This window comes from Mixophyes fleayi, chromosome 4, assembly GCF_038048845.1.
Source record: "Mixophyes fleayi isolate aMixFle1 chromosome 4, aMixFle1.hap1, whole genome shotgun sequence".
Taxonomy (NCBI): domain Eukaryota; kingdom Metazoa; phylum Chordata; class Amphibia; order Anura; family Limnodynastidae; genus Mixophyes; species Mixophyes fleayi.
In genome coordinates this window covers 45,012,379-45,032,900 of record NC_134405.1, presented here as the reverse complement: position 1 = coordinate 45,032,900, position 20,522 = coordinate 45,012,379, and the positions used below count along the sequence as shown (strand labels likewise).

The 20,522-nt window shown below is 42.4% G+C and overlaps 1 protein-coding gene across 2 annotated transcripts; it reads left to right on the top strand.

Moving 5' to 3' along the window:
- Window positions 1-2,606: 2,606 nt before the first annotated feature.
- Window positions 2,607-17,683, top strand: P2RY11 (purinergic receptor P2Y11). 2 transcript variants are annotated; one of them, XM_075206854.1, is made up of 2 exons: window positions 2,607-2,718; window positions 15,839-17,683. In XM_075206854.1, the coding sequence occupies exon 2, from the start codon at window positions 15,891-15,893 to the stop codon at window positions 16,833-16,835; it is 945 nt and encodes a 314-aa protein (XP_075062955.1). In that variant the 5' UTR covers window positions 2,607-2,718; window positions 15,839-15,890; the 3' UTR covers window positions 16,836-17,683. The 2 variants fall into 2 exon arrangements, with proteins under 2 accessions (XP_075062955.1, XP_075062954.1); XM_075206853.1 differs by having other exon boundaries at window positions 2,607-2,736; window positions 15,850-17,683.
- Window positions 17,684-20,522: the final 2,839 nt, after the last annotated feature.

The window sequence follows — 20,522 nt, the reverse complement described above, 5'->3', positions numbered from 1 at the left end:
CTCCTGTCCTCTTGATTTCATTCCCTCACAAATTGGTAGATCCATGTATCATGTGCTTTTCCCGCCTCTAACTAAAATCTGTAATCTCTCTCTCTACTGGTATCTTTCCATCACTGTTCAAGCATGCAGTGATTACTCCTATTCTAAAAAAACTAAATTCTGACCCAAACTCTGTCTCAAATTACCGCCCCATCTCCCAGCTCCCATACCCCTCCAAACTTCTCGAGAGAATTGCCTACACTCGCCTCACACACTTTCTTACAGCAAACAACCTACTGGATTCTCTTCAGTCAGGCTTTCACTCTCAACACTTCACAGAGACTGCACTGACCAAGGTTGTCAGTGATTTGATCACTGCTAAAACTAAAGTCCTTTACTCTCTTCTAATTCTCCTGGATCTCTCTGCTACATTTGACACTGTTGACCACTCTCTCTTCATACAAACGCTACAATCCCTAGGTCTTCAGGACACTGTCCTATCCTGGTTCTCATCCTACCTATGTAATCGCTCTTTCAGTGCTAATTTCTCTGGATCCACCTCGGCTCCGCTTCCTTTATCAGTTGGAGTTCCACAAGGCTCAGTCCTAGGTCCTCTGCTATTCTCTATCTACACCACTTCTAATGGAAAACTAATAAGCTCCTTTGGATTTCAGTATCATCTCTATGCGGATGATACACAAATCTATCTATCCTTTCCTGATCTTTCACCATCTGTGTTGTCTCACGTTACTGACTGTCTTTCCGCCATTTGATCTTGGATGTCCTCTCGCCAACTCAAACTCAATCTTTCAAAAACTGAATTAATAATATTCCCACCCAAAAACAGAAGCTTCCTGCCTGACATTTCTATTTCTGTTGATAACATGACCATAAAGTCCACCCCACAAGCTCGCTGTCTAGGTGTAATCCTTGACTCACAACTATCCTTTGTTCCCTACTTCGACCCTATATCTAAATCATGTTACATACATCCAAAAAACATTTACAGAATACGCACATATCTCACACAAGACACCGCAAAAACCTTAATTCATGCACTCAGCATCTCCCGCATGGACTATTGCAATTCCCTCCTTACTGGTTTTCCCAAAGTCAGACTTGAACCCTACAATATATTTTGCACGCAGCAGCTAGATTGATTTTCCTCCTGTTCCTGCTCTGCTGAGTCAGTCTCTACATTGGTTGCCTGTTTTTCAACAAATCCAATATAAAATTCTTCTACTAACCCACAAGACCATTAACAAAATTGCACCGACATACATCTCACTTGTCTCGAAATATCTCCCAACTCGACACCTCCGTTCTGCACAAGTTCTGCTTCTCTCTTCCACTCTCATCACATCCTTCCATTCCCGATTACTGGACTTTTTTTGGGCTGCACCCACTTTGTGGATTCCCTCTCTCGCATAATAAGACTTTCCTCTAGTCTTCAAACTTTCAAGCATTCTCTGAAAACTCACCTCTTCAGACAAACTTATAAACCTCAACCAGCATGTTAATCTCTCTAGGTTACCGTATTACAGTGTTGGCTAACCTGTGACACTCCAGGTGTTGTGAAACTACAATACCAGCATACCCTTCCAGAAATAAGCTGCTATATATTGGCAAAACATGCTGGGACTTGTAGTTTCACAACACCTGGAGTGTTACAGGTTAGCCAACACTGCCCTATCATCACCCTCTACACAGCTAACACAAGACAACAACCCTCTGACCAACATTGCTGAGTGATTGATCATACAGCCCACTCAATACTTTATACCTTGGCATTCTAGCTGGACCAATGTGCAATATGATGTAGCACATGCCCTTGTGTTTCAAACTCCCATTGTCCCATAGATTGTAAGTTTGCGAGCAGGGTTCTCTTACCTCTCTGTCTGTATGTATTACCCAGTATTGTCTTATTAATGTTTGTTCCCAATTGTAAAGCGCTACGGAATTTGCTGGCGCTATATAAATAAATGTTAATGATGAAGAAGTGTAACACAGTGCCAGTCTTTGGGTGTGCATGTAAAGCTGGGTATACACTACAGTGGTTTCAGCCGAGTATTGGGCCAATCAAACGATAAACGACCGTTCGGCCCGATATTGCATTAGCGTGTACTCTCCAGAGATGAACGAGGATCATTCCAAAACTCAGATCATAGTTTGATGTGATTGTTCAGCAGAACTATAACTCTCATTCAGCTATGGAACAGCGTCCTTCCAATCCTGCAGTGTGTACGCACTCACGATCAGGATCTCCACAGAGTTTACAGAGATCTTTTCAGCAGATGGTTATGACAGATGAAGATCACAGATCTGAGGGTAAATCTTTTGAAACATGTATAGTGTCTATGCATGAATCAACATGCTGATTGTGAGTTTTTTTTTCTTTTTGGTACAATCGTGGATAATATATTGATCGAAAATTCTGTATTGTGTACCCAGTCTAAAAGTATGAGGGGAGCAGTGCTGTTGGTAACACTTCCTGATTAGGGAATATCTGTCAAAAGTGTCTTTATCTGTGCCTGGTGGGAGGGAGCACTTGTGTTCAGAAAGGAGGATGAAAGGGAGGAGGACAGATGTGATCAGTGAAAATGTGCTGTAGGAGGGGGTGGGCGAGAATCACACTAACAAACACAGGAGGTGGAGGAACTCAGTGATCTGCAGCTTACAGCAGTGAGGAAGTCTCAGCAGAGAAACCACAACTCATTACACAGAAGAACGTGCTTAGAACTCAGAACCTTGTGAAAAGTAAGTGATGTGATTGTCAGGGGGTGCAGCGCACAGAGAGGTATGACAGGACGGTTACAAGAGTTCTGCAAAAATGTCCATTTAAATATTAGCAATCAGTGTTGTTAGGTTAGTAGCTGTGGCATGCACTGCACAGTACCACTTCTCTTTGATGTAGTTCTCTGCGTCTATAGTAAGTATAATTATCAGTACAATGCTGGCTCAGAAAAGAGATATATTTGATGCTCTAGTCTCTCACAAGATATTGTAATAATGTAAAGAGTGAGAAGTGGGGCTTTAGCTAATTAATTTATTGAAATGACAAAGTTTTAATGCATCACTTAGTACTAATTAGTGCAAACTAATGCTGGGTACACACTACACTGTTTTCGTCCAATAATCGGCTCAAACAGCCGACATACGACCGCTCGTTCATAAGTCGGGTCAGTGTGTGCAGTGACACGATGGTCGAAAGTCTCCCCAAAAGGACGATTGTCGCCTCATTTGGTTGGTCGCACCGTTTAATATTTTCGTTCCAATCTCGTTTCCGCTGTGTAGTGTGTATAAACTTCCAACCGATCCACAACAGTGAGTACGAAATTAAAGTCATTGCTCACGACAACATGGCTGTAAAAAGTCGCTAAAGGGACGTCCGCTCTTCCCTTTATCGTCCTAAACAAGGCTAGTGTGTATGCAGTCCATGGACTGAGCGACCGGAACATCGATCGCATGTAAAATCGCTCGGCATAAAAAGTTGGTCAAAATTTCTGTAGTGTGTACCCAGCTTTACTCTTTATCTAATACATAATTAGTGATAAGTAGCTTTTTACTATGTTTATTGAAGCTGCAAATTACTTCATTTTTTTAAACTCTTTTTTTTTTACACAGTAACACCAACCTTCACCTTATGTTGGAATAATACTTAGTAAGCACGCAAACACATTTATAGAGTTGTATCATTTTACAGTGCTGTGTATTATGTCAACACCTTCTACCAATATTTATTATACTAATCAGGAATATACCATCAAACACTCAATGTGACTTGTAAGCTGAACATTATGTAATATGTATTATGAACACTTCTCTTCCTCAAAACAGGGACCGAGACTTACATAAAGAATGCAAACCAAGTTGTTCAAATATACAGAGTATGAAAGAGACATAGGAGGTTATATTATTTATCATACAGACAGATAGACAGACCGACAGAGAATAAGACTGATTGCATGTTTGCGTACATAGCCCAATTACCGCTTTTTCTATTTGTTACTATTCAGTGTAGTTTTATTACTGTGTATGTCCCCAATTGTAAAGTGTTACGGAGCATGCTGTCACTATATTTAAATAAATATTAATAAATAATAATAATGATCAAGATTCATTCATAGACTAACCTACCACATAGACTGGTGTGTGTGTGTGTGTGTTAGGGAATTTAGACTGTAAGCTCCAATGGGGCAGGGACTGATGTGAGTGAGTTCTCTGTACAGCGTTGCGGAATTAATGGAGCTATATAAATAGATGATGATGATGACTGAGCATAGAACATTCACAGAGTCTATGACATCACTATCCAATCACATCCAAGCCTACTACATAGACTGTGTGAGCGTACTGCACTCACTATATAACATCTCCATCCAAACATACTACATAGACTGTGTGAGCGTATTACACTCACTATATAACATCACCATCCAATCACATCCAAACCTACTACATAAACTGTGTGAGCGTATTACACTCACTATATAACATCACCATCCAATCACATCCAAACCTACTACATAGACTGTGTGAGCGTACTACACTCACTATATAACATCACCATCCAATCACATCCAAACCTACTACATAAACTGTGTGAGCGTATTACACTCACTATATAACATCACCATCCAATCACATACAAACCTACTACATAAACTGTGTGAGCGTATTACACTCACTATATAACATCACCATCCAAACACATCCAAACCTACTACATAAACTGTGTAAGCGTACTACACTCACTATATAACATCTCCATCCAATCACATCCAAACATACTACATAGACTGTGTGAGCGTATTACACTCACTATATAACATATCCATCCAATCACATCCAAGCCTACTACATAAACTGTGTGAACATACTACACTCACTATATAACATCACCATCCAATCACATCCAAGCCTACTACATAAACTGTGTGAGCGTATTACACTCACTATATAACATCTCCATCCAATCACATCCAAACATACTACATAGACTGGATGGTGATGTCATATAATGAGCATAATACGCTCACCCAATCACATCCAAACCTACTACATAGACTGTGTGAGCGTATTACACTCACTATATAACATCACCATCCAATCACATCCAAACCTACTGCATAAACTGTGTGAACGTATTACACTCACTATATAACATCACCATCCAATCACATCCAAACCTACTACATAAACTGTGTGAGCGTATTACACTCACTATATAACATCACCATCCAATCACATCCAAACCTACTACATAGACTGTGTGAGCGTACTACACTCACTATATAACATCACCATTCAATCACATTCAAACCTACTACATAGACTGGGTGAGCGTATTCCACTCACTATATAACATCACCATCCAATCACATCCAAACCTACTGCATAGACTGGGTGAGTGTACTACACTCACTATATAACATCACCATCCAATCACACCCAAACCTACTGCATAAACTGTGTGAGTGTACTACACTCACTATATAACATTTCCATCCAATCACATCCAAACCTACTACATAGCCTGTGTGAGCGTATTACACTCACTATATAACATCACCATCCAATCACACCCAAACCTACTGCATAAACTGTGTGAGCGTATTACACTCACTATATAACATCACCATCCAATCACATCCAAACCTACTACATAGTCTGTGTGAGCGTACTACACTCACTATATAACATCTCCATCCCATCACATCCAAACCTACTACATAGAATGTGTGAGCGTACTACACTCACTATATAACATCACCATCCAATCACATCCAAACCTACTACAAAGACTGTGTGAACGTATTACACTCACTATATAACATCACCATCCAATCACATCTAAACCTACTACATAGACTGTGTGAGCGTATTACACTCACTATATAACATCACCATCCAATCACACCCAAACCTACTACATAAACTGTGTGAACGTACTACACTCACTATATAACATCACCATCCAATCACACCCAAACCTACTGCATAGCCTGTGTGAATGTACTACACTCACTATAAACCATCACCATCCAATCACATCCAAACCTACTGCATAGAATGTGTGAGCGTACTACACTCACTATATAACATCACCATCCAATCACATCCAATCCTAGTACATAGACTGTGTGAGCGTATTACACTCACTATATAACATCACCATCCAATCACATCCAAACCTACTACATAGACTGTGTGAACGTATTACACTCACTATATAACATCACCATCCAATCACATCCAAACCTACTACATAGACTGTGTGAGCGTATTCCACTCACTATATAACATCACCATCCAATCACATTCAAACCTACTACATAGACTGGGTGAGCGTATTCCACTCACTATATAACATCACCATCCAATCACATCCAAACCTACTGCATAGACTGGGTGAGTGTACTACACTCACTATATAACATCACCATCCAATCACTCCCAAACCTACTGCATAAACTGTGTGAGCGTACTACACTCACTATATAACATCACCATCCAATCACATCCAAACCTACTACATAGACTGTGTGAGCGTATTACACTCACTATATAACATCACCATCCAATCACATCCAAACCTACTACATAGACTGTGTGAACGTACTATACTCACTATATAACATCACCATCCAATCACATCCGAACCTACTACATAGACTGTGTGAGCGTATTACACTCACTATATAACATCACCATCCAATCACATCCAAACCTACTGCATAAACTGTGTGAGCGTACTACACTCACTATATAACATCACCATCCAATCACATCCAAACCTACTACATAGACTGTGTGAGCGTATTACACTCACTATATAACATCACCATCCAATCACATCCAAACCTACTACATAGACTGTGTGAACGTACTATACTCACTATATAACATCACCATCCAATCACATCCGAACCTACTACATAGACTGTGTGAGCGTATTACACTCACTATATAACATCACCATCCAATCACATCCAAACCTACTACATAGACTGTGTGAGCGTATTACACTCACTATATAACATCACCATCCAATCACATCCAAGCCTACTACATAAACTGTGTGAACGTACTACACTCACTATATAACATCACCATCCAATCACATCCGAACCTACTACATAGACTGTGTGAGCGTATTACACTCACTATATAACATCACCATCCAATCACATCCAAACATACTACATAGACTGGGTGAGCGTACTACACTCACTATATAACATCACCATCCAATCACATCCAAGCCTACTACATAGACTGTGTGAGCGTATTACACTCACTATATAACATCACCATCCAATCACATCCAAACATACTACATAGACTGGGTGAGCGTACTACACTCACTATATAACATCACCATCCAATCACATCCAAGCCTACTACATAGACTGTGTGAGCGTACTACACTCACTATATAACATCACCATCCAATCACATTCAAACCTACTGCATAGACTGTATGGACGTTCTACACTCACTATATAACATCACCATCCAATCACATCCAAACCTACTACATAGACTGTGTGAACGTATTACACTCACTATATAACATCACCATCCAATCACATCCAAACCTACTACATAGACTGTGTGAGCGTATTCCACTCACTATATAACATCACCATCCAATCACATTCAAACCTACTACATAGACTGGGTGAGCGTATTCCACTCACTATATAACATCACCATCCAATCACATCCAAACCTACTGCATAGACTGGGTGAGTGTACTACACTCACTATATAACATCACCATCCAATCACTCCCAAACCTACTGCATAAACTGTGTGAGCGTACTACACTCACTATATAACATCACCATCCAATCACATCCAAACCTACTACATAGACTGTGTGAGCGTATTACACTCACTATATAACATCACCATCCAATCACATCCAAACCTACTACATAGACTGTGTGAACGTACTATACTCACTATATAACATCACCATCCAATCACATCCGAACCTACTACATAGACTGTGTGAGCGTATTACACTCACTATATAACATCACCATCCAATCACATCCAAACCTACTGCATAAACTGTGTGAGCGTACTACACTCACTATATAACATCACCATCCAATCACATCCAAACCTACTACATAGACTGTGTGAGCATATTACACTCACTATATAACATCACCATCCAATCACATCCAAACCTACTACATAGACTGTGTGAACGTACTATACTCACTATATAACATCACCATCCAATCACATCCGAACCTACTACATAGACTGTGTGAGCGTATTACACTCACTATATAACATCACCATCCAATCACATCCAAACCTACTACATAGACTGTGTGAGCGTATTACACTCACTATATAACATCACCATCCAATCACATCCAAGCCTACTACATAAACTGTGTGAACGTACTACACTCACTATATAACATCACCATCCAATCACATCCGAACCTACTACATAGACTGTGTGAGCGTATTACACTCACTATATAACATCACCATCCAATCACATCCAAACATACTACATAGACTGGGTGAGCGTACTACACTCACTATATAACATCACCATCCAATCACATCCAAGCCTACTACATAGACTGTGTGAGCGTATTACACTCACTATATAACATCACCATCCAATCACATCCAAACATACTACATAGACTGGGTGAGCGTACTACACTCACTATATAACATCACCATCCAATCACATCCAAGCCTACTACATAGACTGTGTGAGCGTACTACACTCACTATATAACATCACCATCCAATCACATTCAAACCTACTGCATAGACTGTATGGACGTTCTACACTCACTATATAACATCACCATCCAATCACACCCAAAACTACTGAATAGACTGTGTGAGCGTATGATGCTCATTATATATATCATCCATACCTACATAGTAGAGCATGCTAATACATGTTATATTCACAGACAATGTTTCTGACATTTACGATTAACACTAAGCACAAAAATAATGTGCCACATTTGAAACTGAAATTTGTTGTGATTTGTAGGTGTTGGTCATGCTTCCTCTTCATAAAGAAGCACTGCATGTACAATGTTTAGTCTACATTGTAGAGGCGGCGCAGCCTTAAAAGACCACCTTAATAAGATGAATGGGCAGGTCGCACTTTAACACAACGTTGTTTTTAAACGCCGGACTGTTCATTAGCCGCAATTGTTTACAGCAGTTATTTCAACCAGTTGTTATCAGCTGAAAGTAGGAATCCTGAAATTCGCACTTCTCCTATCGGAGAAAGTGATGTCGGATTTTCCGTAGTCGTTTATTGGTATCTAACCCGTTCTCAATGGGATTAAGGTCTGATGAGTTTCCTGGCCATGGACCCAAAATTTCAATGTTTTGATCACCAATCAACTTAGTTATCACTTTTGCCTTATGGCAAGGTGCTCCATCATGCTGTAAAAGGCATTGTTCTTCACCAAACTGTTTTTGGATGGTTGGGAGAAGTTTCTCTTTGAGGATATTTTGGTACCATTCTTTATTCATGGCTGTGTTCTTAGGCAAAATTGTGAGTGAGCCCACTCCCTTGGCTGAGAAGCAACCCCACACATGAATGGTCTCAGGATGCTTTACTGTTGGCATGACACAGGACTGATGGTAGTGCTCACCTTTCCTTCTCCGGACAAGCATTTTTCCAGATGTCCCAAACAATCTGAAAGGGGATTCATCAGAGAAAATGACCTTACCCCAGTCCTCAGCAGTCCAATCCCTGTACCTCTGAAGAATATCAGTCTGTCCCTGATGCTTTTTCTGGAGAGAAGTGGCTTCATTGTTGGCCTATTTGACACCAGGCCATCCTCCAAAAGTCTTTGCCTCCCTGTGCATGCAAATGCAATGGTGGTGCCCCGATCCCGCAGCTGAATAAAGTTTAGGAGACGGTACTGGCGCTTGCTGGACATTCTTGGGCTCCCTGAAGCTTCTTCACAACTATTGAACCTCTCTCCTTGAAGTTCTTGATGATCCGATAAATGGTTGATTTAGGTGCAATCTTACTAGCAGCGATATCCTTGCCTGTGAAGCCATTTTTGTGCAACGCAATGATGACTGCACATGTTTCCTTGCAGCTAACCATGATTAACAGATGAAGAACAATGATTTCAAGCACCACCCTCCTTTTAAAGCTTCCAGTCTTTTATTCTAACTCAATCAGCATGACAGAGTGATCTCCAGCCTTGTCCTCATCAACACTATCACCTGTGTTAATGAGAGAATCACTGACCTGATGTCAGCTGGTCATTTTGTGGCAGGGCTGAAATGCAGTGGAAATGTTGTTTTTGGGATAAAGTTCATTGTCATCTGATCACTCTTCATGACATTCTGGAGTATATGGAAATTGTCATCATAAAAACTGAGGCAGCAGACTTTGTGAAAAATAATATTTGTGTCCTTATCAAAACTTTTGGCCATGACTGTATGTAAGCAATTTAACAAATGCCTAATGCAGGAGATATCAGATATGTGGTCCTCCCAACTCACATGCCGTTCACCAAGGTCAACAGTCTCTCTCTCTGACCATGGGACCACCCTACACTCCCAGCTGAAATCACTCAGTAACTCTGGAATGCTGACAGGCTGCCATTAAACATTTCCAATGTCCAGAGCAAACGTACTACACCTCCCCTCTCTGACACTCGCACAGTCTCTAATGTAGGTCACTAACCAAATGGACTTGTGCCCCTTTCTCTGGTATTCTCACCCTGCACACAGGGCTCAGCACTCTCTTCTGCGGAGCCTTTCCTGATGTCCCTAGCAGCCTTCACCCTTCCTGGGCCTCCTTTGTGCCTCCAATATGGCTCCCTCTTCTGCACCACTCTCTAGCAGCTCTCTCCTCCACCCGTGCCACTCTCTGGTGCCAAACTGGTCTCTCTCCTCTAATTTCTCTGCTTCTGCACGAACTTCAACTACTTGGCATGCCCTGCCTGGACCTTCCCATTGGCACCGGCAGGAAATTCTATTATACTAATATTATTTGTAGGAAAGACTGCACTGGTAAAACATTTTTGAAGAAGAAGAAGAAGTATCCTTTATAAGATTATGGTAATTATATAACATAAATAATCAGACGTATTGCTGCAAGCAATTCTCGTCCTTAAAGATTTTTAGAGAGACTAAATAGGATTGAAAAAAGTACTCTGATTTATTCATAAACAATCATACAAATAAAACATCAATATTAAAAAGGGTTTTCTTAGAAACAACAATGATATTAAAACTGAATAGAGGATAAAAATCTCATATTATTATTATTATGTTTTATTTATGAGATGCCACAAAGGGTCTTCAGCGCCGTACATAGAGCTGGGGATAACAGTACAGGGTAATGGTACATGGCATACAGGGTAGTACAGAAATAAAGTGCAGTAAAAGACAAGTGCAAAAAATTATAAACAAAGTGCAAAAAGAATAAATAATTACCAACCTTGCAGAGAAGGGTACACAGGGCTAAGAGGAAAAGTGACTTCCAGTGTACAGATAGAGAGGGAAGTGAAGGAGGGAGTAGGGGGGGCAAAAAGGGATTTGCATCAGTGCCCAGTACAGTGGGCACCACTTACAGGAACAAGGCAAAGATGGAGAAGAGGAAGCACTAGAGAAGAGGAATGATGGGGGCAGGAGTCGAGTGAGAGAAGAGGCGGAGGGCTAAAGGCAAAGGTAAACAGGAGGAGGAGGACATGAGGACAGAGGGCCCTGCACAAAGGAGCTTACCATCTAAAGGTGAGGGGAGGGGAGATTGACAGGAGACACCAAGTGGAAAGATGAGGTGAGGGACGAGAACACTGAGGGGAAGGAAGTAAGGAGTTAGGAGGGGGCGAGATATAGAGAGGTTAGTATACAAAGATAGAGACGAGTGTGTAAGAGGGCAGGGTTAGGTGGAGGAAGGGTAGGATATAACCTGATCAGGTAGGTTTTGAGGGAGTGTTTAAAGTTTGACCGACTAGGTGACAGCCTGATAAAACAGGGGAGATCGGTCCAGAGAAGGGGGCAGCACGGGAGAAGTCTTGAATGCAGAAATGAGAGATGGTGATCAGATGGGTGGTGAGGCAGCTTTCATTGGAAGACCGCAGTGGCCGAGAAGGAGTTTGAGTGCAGATGAGGTTGGAGAGATAAGGAGCAGTAGAGTTACAGAGGGCTTTATAGGTAAGGGTGAGTTTGAAAAGGATTCTGAAGCACAAGGGGGACCAGTGTAGAGCTTGACAGAGAGGAGAGGCAGATGAGGACCAGATGTGTGTGTGTGTGTGTGTGTGTGTGTGTGTGTGTGTGTGTGTGTGTGTGTGTGTGTGTGTGTGTGTGTGTGTGTGTGTGTGTGTGTGTCTGTGTGTCTGTGTAACACCTCCCCTTTACCTTTTTAAAAAAGTTTTAGTAAAGGGGAGGTGTTGCCCATAGCAACCAATCAGATTGTAGCTATCATTTATCTAGTACATTCTAGAAAATGATAGCTAGAATCTGATTGGTTGCTATGGGCAACACCTCCACTTTTCCTGTTTAGAATGTTTAGTAAATCTAGCCTTAAACATGAAACTGGACACATTGCAGACATTTGGTTAGGGTACAGACGGTAGCAGATTACTACTACTAACCAGTAGTTATATGGCTCAACAGGGAGAAGTACAGGGAGGGATGGATATAGGAAATGACTATTGGCCTGATTTTCCTGTGTTTTCTGTTCCCTCGCCCCTGTGTCTGAAGTGTTTGCCATGGGAAATCCTGTCATTGCAGATGTAGACAAAATACAACATGCCAGTCACATGACACTGTAGCTAAGTAAACAGTTTTCAGGAAGTGTACTATAACTAGACTGGCAGTGCCCAAGCACAATATTAACTATATAACGGGCTGTGCAAGCATGTCTGCAAGCCATTTACACTCCGTAAAGCCCTAGGCTGGTCGGGACAAGTCTGGCATAAAAAAAACAGTGCCCCGCACCTTCCTAGAGTCTACCAGCCTTGAGCTGAGAAGTGCCAAATTCACCATACTATTGGTCTCAGTTTCATGTACAATTTTAAAGTAAACTTATCTGAATAAACGACTCCACAAAACCCTAGCTCACTGCTATATTAAATAACATCTTTCTATCATCTTTCTTGATCCAAATGGGAAACAAAATCTTGCTTCTTTATCTTTCATTGTCCAAATAAAACAAAAGCAAAAATAAAAAAAATCCCATAATAAATTGACCCAACTGTACATTACAAATGACTGACGCAAAATTACTATACCTGGGAGTACACAGGACTCCTGTTCACCGCCAGCCAGTCAATTGTTTTCCCAAGTTTAATAGGCCTCTACCGTCAGCCAATCACAAGCAGTTAGTGTGAAAAAATGTTTATGATTGGCTGTCACAGTGTTAAAAACAAAAAGAATAAACTGTTATAAATGTCCTTGTTGTCCCGAGTGGTTGGGGGTGCACTGTCTCTTCTCACCATGTACTTAAAGGGCCTCAATTAAAGTCAAAAAAATAAGGAAACTTGCGCCTTGACAAAACCATGTTGCACTGCAGAGTGGGTGGATGGCGAATTTAAAATAGGCGGACAGTATTTGTATGCTACATGCAAATGCAGCCAGTAGTTTCCCTCCATGCAAAATAATAAATGCTTTGCCCCCCTTGCATTAGAACATGGATGCTCCAGAAAATTTGGAGTTTTCTAACTAAATGGGGCCCAAAATGACACTGACCTTAGACAAAGGCCACCAGAGCATGGAATGTAGCATTTTAATATGTACAATGAAACTGAGTAATACACACACATTACACATAGTGACTGTGACCGGATGAACCGACTATGCCACCCTGGCTGTTGTCGCTGGGGACCGGCTGTACTTTCTTAGCCACCGTCCCCTTTCTTTATCCCAAATACGCCCCTCCTCTTGCAATGGGAGGTGCCTGCTGCCACCACTAGGCTCCTAAACTGGCACCAAGAACCGCTTTCTTCTGTATAACTCTCGCTGGTATACCTGACCTCTAGCCTTCAGATGAGGGTTGCTGTGGATGGTTTCTCCCCAGCCTATCAGACTGGGCAGAGCTGCAGGTAGCAGGCAAACCGTTGGCACTGGAATGCTGGGTCCACCTCAGATCAACTGGGAAAGGGATTAGATTTAGGTCTAATCTGTAGGCAGGGCCGGTGCTAGGGTCCGTGGCGCCCTAGGCACATTTTCAAAATCGGCGCCCCCACCCTGCACACTTACAAAATAGTGTGTAAGTGTGCAGGGTGGGGGTGCCGATTTTGAAAATGTGCGTCTTTTCTTACCTTAACTTGCCTCCTCTCTGCTCCCCCTCCACTCACTGACACTGTCGGGCCGTGATGATGATGTCATGCCCGACAGTCAGTCAGTGAGTGGAGGGGAGGAGACGGAGCAGAGAGGCGGCGGTGGTGAGCAATAGTCCCTCCCCCCTCCCTGTGGATGTATCTGAAGCTGTGCGGGGGCCGTGAAAGGTATGGTCAGCGGTCGCCGCACAGTTTTAAAGGAATTTTTAATCTGTGGCGCCCTCCAAAGCCCGGCGCCCTAGGCAAGTGCCTAACCTTGCCTAATGGGAGCACCGGGCCTGTCTGTAGGTCACAGGAATTTACAGCAGAGTAAGTAGTCGTCAAAGCAGGTTCTTGAAGCAAAAGTTGGTTTATTAGCTCAAGCAGTCCCAACAAGGACAGTTCACACGCCAGTCTGTGGTACTAGCGCTCTTTCCAGAAGTATAGATGGTAAAAGAATGATATATTACATGCAGGTTAATTGGCTGATTTACTTGCAATGCAAAGCGAACAATATTTACACTACTCTGTTATGTGCTAAAACTTGATGCTTGCATTATCTGAGATGCAGCTACACCAGGCAGAAAGACAGAGCCCCCCTGCTGCATATGAAGGCTAAACAGGTGTTTGTCACTTCACACTAAAAGACTTACCTAGCATCTCCTGCAAACAGACTTCCATACAAGACACAATAAGTGTATTTGCAAATTTGTGTGTATATATATATATATATATATATATATATATATATACATACATACACACACACACACACACACACAAGTTAACCCGTGCATGATACTCATGCATTCTAGTCAAATCAAGCTACTTAAGGTCTTAAAAAGGTTCTTGTCATGCATTTGGGCCTAGCCCAGGCCTCCTCAGGGGAAGAGCGTTACTTCCCGACGCAAGCGGCCTTTTTAATGTGTGTTCATGAGGTAAAATTACCTCACGAAAATGAGTTTGACCCCTCAACTCGTAAATTTAGCCTTTACTACCCCTCCCACGGGGGGAAGGGGGGGATGATGGAAGTTAACTGACTTGACTATTCTAATTTTTTTTGTCAAATAATGTCAGTATACCAAATTTCAGGTCAATTGGATGAGCCCTTTCTGAGAAAATAGTTTTTTCCACACACACACACACACACACTAACGCACTCCTCTACACGTGTGTTCATGAGGTAAAATTACCTCACGAAAATGAGTGTGAGCCCTACCAAATTTCAGCCCTTTTTGAATTTTTTTCCCCACACACACTAAGAATTTAGTAGGTCAGTGTATAACTCCGCCCAGCAGGTGGCACTGCAACTTGTTTTTTTTTTCCCACACACACACAGACAGACGCCACTAAGCATTTATATATTAGATATATATATATATATATATATATATATATATATATATCTGTACCACTAATGGAAATACATTTCTACAATAAACTATTTCTACATGATCCAGCCACAAATAAGTTATTTACAAGTGATCCAGTCACAATGACATAAATAGCATGTAAGAGTATGTGCATATTCCTGTATTGATAAGAAGTACTAACGCTGTAACTCTGAATGCAGGACCTACTCCTCACCACCTCCATCCAGAAGAACCTTTCCATATGGCGTACGTCAAGTGCAACACCACCTCCTTCTCTCATTTCCAAATTAACTACCTGGCTCCAGTGTTTGGGATAGAATTCGTTTTAGCCGTGCTGGGAAATGGCTTTGCCATCTGGTTGCTGGGGCCTGGAGGTTCAAAGAATCCTCATGCTGGCATCATCTTCTCTCTTAACTTGGCAGTGAGTGATCTGGCTTACGCACTCTCTCTGCCGCTTCTCGTGGCCTACTATGCAATGAAGAAGAATTGGATTTTTGGTCTGGACCTATGTAAAGTGGAACGCTTTCTTTTCAACTGTAACCTCTATGGAAGCATCTTCTTTATAACCTGTATCAGTGTCAACCGCTGCCTGGGTATAGTGTACCCATTTTATGCCAGGGGCAGGGTGGAGAGTAGACATGCCAAGCTGGCTAGTGTGGCAGTGTGGGTCATGGTAGCCACCATCTCAGCTCCTGTATTTGTATTCTCAACCTTAAAAGTGGACAAAAATGTCACAGAGTGTATAGGAACGGCTCTGGACATCAAGTTGGGATCGTACTTGCCTTACAGTCTGTTCCTTGCTGGTTTTGGCTGTGGTCTCCCATTTGTTATCACTCTTTTGTCTTATATTGGCATTGCACGAGCAGTATGGAAAAGCCATGGACTAGAGTCAAGGGAGAAGAGGAAGGTCATCACTATGGTTTGCGTGGTAGTAGCACTTTATTCCATCTCCTTTCTGCCCTACCACATTTTGAGGAACCTCAACCTCTATACCAGATGGATGCCAACACCAAATTGCAAGTGGTCTTCCTACGTGCATTCCACGTTCCAGATAACCAGGGCACTGGTGGCTTTGAACCCTTGCGTCCACCCACTATTGTACACATCAGTGATGGACAACGTGAGGGCAAGACTTGGCTGCTACCACGGTCAGGTAGAAAACAAGGAGGAGAACGTTCAATTGTGAACTATCTGGTTCTGTTGCTCACACAGTTCTAACAGCAATCTCAAAGCTGCATTTAGTGGAAAGAGACAAAAAGATAACTCAAACTGACACAAGAGGACCAGAAAAGTGGATAGAAGGAAAAACTTTATAAGAATGGAAATATGTTTGACTAATGGGTTGAGTTTCTAAAGAACATGAAACAGAATTTAATGAAAGAACTAGGCCAGGCTTGGCTAACCTGTGGCACTCCAGGTGTTGTGAAACTACAAGCCCCAGCATGCTTTGCCAAAATATAGCAGTTAATTGCTGGAAGGGTATGCTGGGACTTGTAGTTTCGCAACACCTGGAGTGCCACAGATGAGCCAAGCCTGAACTAGGCCAACAGCAGCCACAAACATACACAAGATACAGAGTCAGTGTTTCGTAACTCAGTGGAGCATTAAAAAAAATGGTGTCCAATGCACTATCTGAACTGGACACTGAGAAATGATTAATCTTATAAAGCTGGCCACACATTTAGTGATGTCTCCTCCAAATTACCCAATATTGATGCACGTGTGTATCTCCAATACAACTGACATGTCCCAAACTATAAACAGCAGATATTTGGTCATCTGGCAACCTCAATAAAAAGCCACCATGTGATCAGCCAGATCTAATTTTGCCACCCATATGTCAAAAACAAGCCTGCGTTTGGACTGGGTAATTTTATACAGTGCAAATGAACAAAACAATGACAATTAAAGTCAAAACATGCAAATAAAGGACTTCTTATTTGCACCCAAAATGTGGGTAAATTGTATTCGAAAAGATCTCCACTTTTTTTAAATAAATTGTTCCCAAGCGGCGAATGATTTTTTTATTTAAAAGGCGCCACACTGGGTCCACAGCGCCGTAGATTGTAGGAGAACACACTAAACAACAAGAGTAAAATACAATGCAATGAAGAACACAAATGCATTATACATAATTGTACAAAAGACCAGTCAGCTACACATTAAGAGTATAAACAGAGACAATAGTATTGCAGATCTAGATTAAGTCATTTACAAGACAGTGAGTATAAGTGAGAAATGGAGACGATGAGAAGCAGGGCTGGAGATGCAATGCACCAGACAGAAGGTGCAGTAGTAGAAGGAGGATACGAGGAAACAAGGCCCTGCTCTTGAGAGCTTACATGCTAATGGGAAGGGGAGACAACTATGCTACCACTGAGTTGGGGAGAGGAGGTCGTATCAGGCAAAGGATTTACGAGGAAGGCTAATAGGTTTGAATAAAGAAATGGGTTTTAAGAGCACACTTGAACACTTGGAGATTAGAGGCTAACCTGATGGGGGGATGGACTGCATGCTACCGGCGGGGAATAGATCGGGTGAAGTCCGGGTGGTGGGAGTGAGAGGAGATAATTAGTATGGTAATGAGACAGAGGTCATTAACAGAAAGGAGGTGGAATGAGTGTGGATGGAGAGGAGATTGGAGATGTAGGGTGCAGGAGTGGTTGAGGGCTTTTGTAGGCGAGGGTGAGGACCATCAACATTTATTTATATAGCAACAGCAAATTCCATAGCGCCTTACAATTGGGGACAAACAGTTATAAACAATACTGGGTAAGACAGACAGGTAAGAGGGACCTGCTCTCAAGCTTACAATCTATAGGTCAATGCGAGTCAGATATATGAGGTTAAATCTACATACTGCAAATTGGTCCAACCAGGTTGCAAAAGGATAAAAAGTTAGAGTTGGGGCGTGGAAACAGAATAGGGGCGCTTGGTAAGGCAAGAAGGAAACCAAGAGAGAACAGTCACAGAAGTTGAAGGAATGGATTGTATCCAACAGGAGAGGGTGGTCAACGGTATCGAAGGCAGCAAGAGAGGTCAAGGAGGATAAGACGGGTGAGGGCATTAGATTTAGCAGTAAGATGATCATTGGTAACTTAGTGATGGTGAAACTAAATTTTACTAAAAAGTGGTCTTTTAACAATTGCACAAATCTTTTCCTGAACAGCGACACATACAGCCTAGCCTGAAAGGGTTTACAACAAATTGTTCAAAAGGAGAGAATTATAACAAAAAAGTCAAATAGACAAACTCATCATCTGAATACCACATACGTATAGGGGCACAACTTTTTTTTGGTCTGAGGGCTACATTGGGCGAATATATTCATTTGATATAAAATACATAGAATTTACTACAGGAAAAGAGGAACCTGGTTACACCATAGCTCTCCCCTTCCCCATATAACATTACTTATCCCCACCACTCACTTCCAGGATATCTTCCCTGCAGCACATTTTTCCTCCCCTGGAAGCTGCCGCCCAGTTGACAGATCAGTATGTGGCAGTGAGGCCACACTGGTAGAAGTGCCAGGCTACCAGCCAGCACCAACGGACTGTACAATCAGGGGGACATCCCTCTTCTACTTCAGCTTTCTGGCAGTATTAGCATCACTGTACTTACCCGTCATGTATGAAGGACAAGTTGGCGCTCAGGCAAGGTAGAGAATCTATTGAGACAAGACTTTGATCATGCCTTACTCACAAAACGAAAAGTTCTGCAGTAGTAATAGGCCAACAGTGCAGCCGATTATGATTTGCTGTCAGACCTCATGATCAGATCCCACCTCTGCAATGAGACCAAGTGCAATTTAAAATAGGACATACCCAGGGGGACCAGCGATACCAGGACAGGAATCCTACTTCTGTACCGTTTCCTGTAGGTCACAGAAAAAGACCGTGCATAACCCGTGAATAAGGCCTGCATCTATACTGTAGACTAGTGGTTCACAAACTTTTGCAGTTCGCGGCACCCTTAGAGTCTCCATAATTTTTCCAAGGCACCCCTCCAAAATAATTACTGAGCAGTCCTGTTTTAGAAGTAGTTGTGTCAAAAAATTGTAATAAGTATTTAGGTCAGGACAGAAATACTTATTTAGTTGTATGCAAAAATGCCTCCTCTGCACCCAGACACACTGCCCTCTCACGCTGGTCCCCCTTCCTCTGCCCTCTCTCACGCTGGTCCCCCCCTCCTCTGCCCTCTCTCACGCTGGTCCCCCCCTCCTCTGCCCTCTCTCACGCTGGTCCCCCCCTCCTCTGCCCTCTCACGCTGGTCCCCCCCACCTCTGCCCTCTCTCACGCTGGTCCCCCCTCCCCTCTGCCACGGGCCAGCCATAGAAAAAAAAAACCACGAAAACTTACCAATCAGCGCAGCGCCAGGACCCAGCATCCTCCTCTCTCACGCAGCTTGTCATTGAATGTCCATATTCAGTGACACGCTGCGTGAGAGGTGTAGATGCAGGGTCCCGGCGCCACTCAGATTGGTAAGGTTTTGTGTTTGTTTTTTCTATGGCTGGCCCGCGGCACCCCTGGGAGCCGCGGCGCACACTTTGGGAACCGCCGCTGTAGACTATGCCAGTGTGGTAGAAAGGAGGGAGAGCCACAGTCTACATACAGCAACTGGCTGTTCTTCACACTTCGTTGCTTCAGGGAATCCTCACTCCTCTCTCATGGATAGTGACAAAAGCAACTTCACAATCAGTCCTGGACAGATCCAGAGCAAGAAACTACAGGAATCACTTTTAAAGCAGCAATCCCAAGGATACATTTATATATAGTATATTGGGTGTCCCCACCCCCCCAGAATGGTAGGCTATAAAAATGTTGGTATATACTATGGTCCTTTAATTTTTTTTATCTTCAACCTGCTATTA

Bases quoted from the DNA above. Each gene is read 5' to 3' on its own strand.
- P2RY11 (XM_075206854.1), top strand. From the start codon at position 15,891: ATGGCGTACGTCAAGTGCAACACCACCTCCTTCTCTCATTTCCAAATT.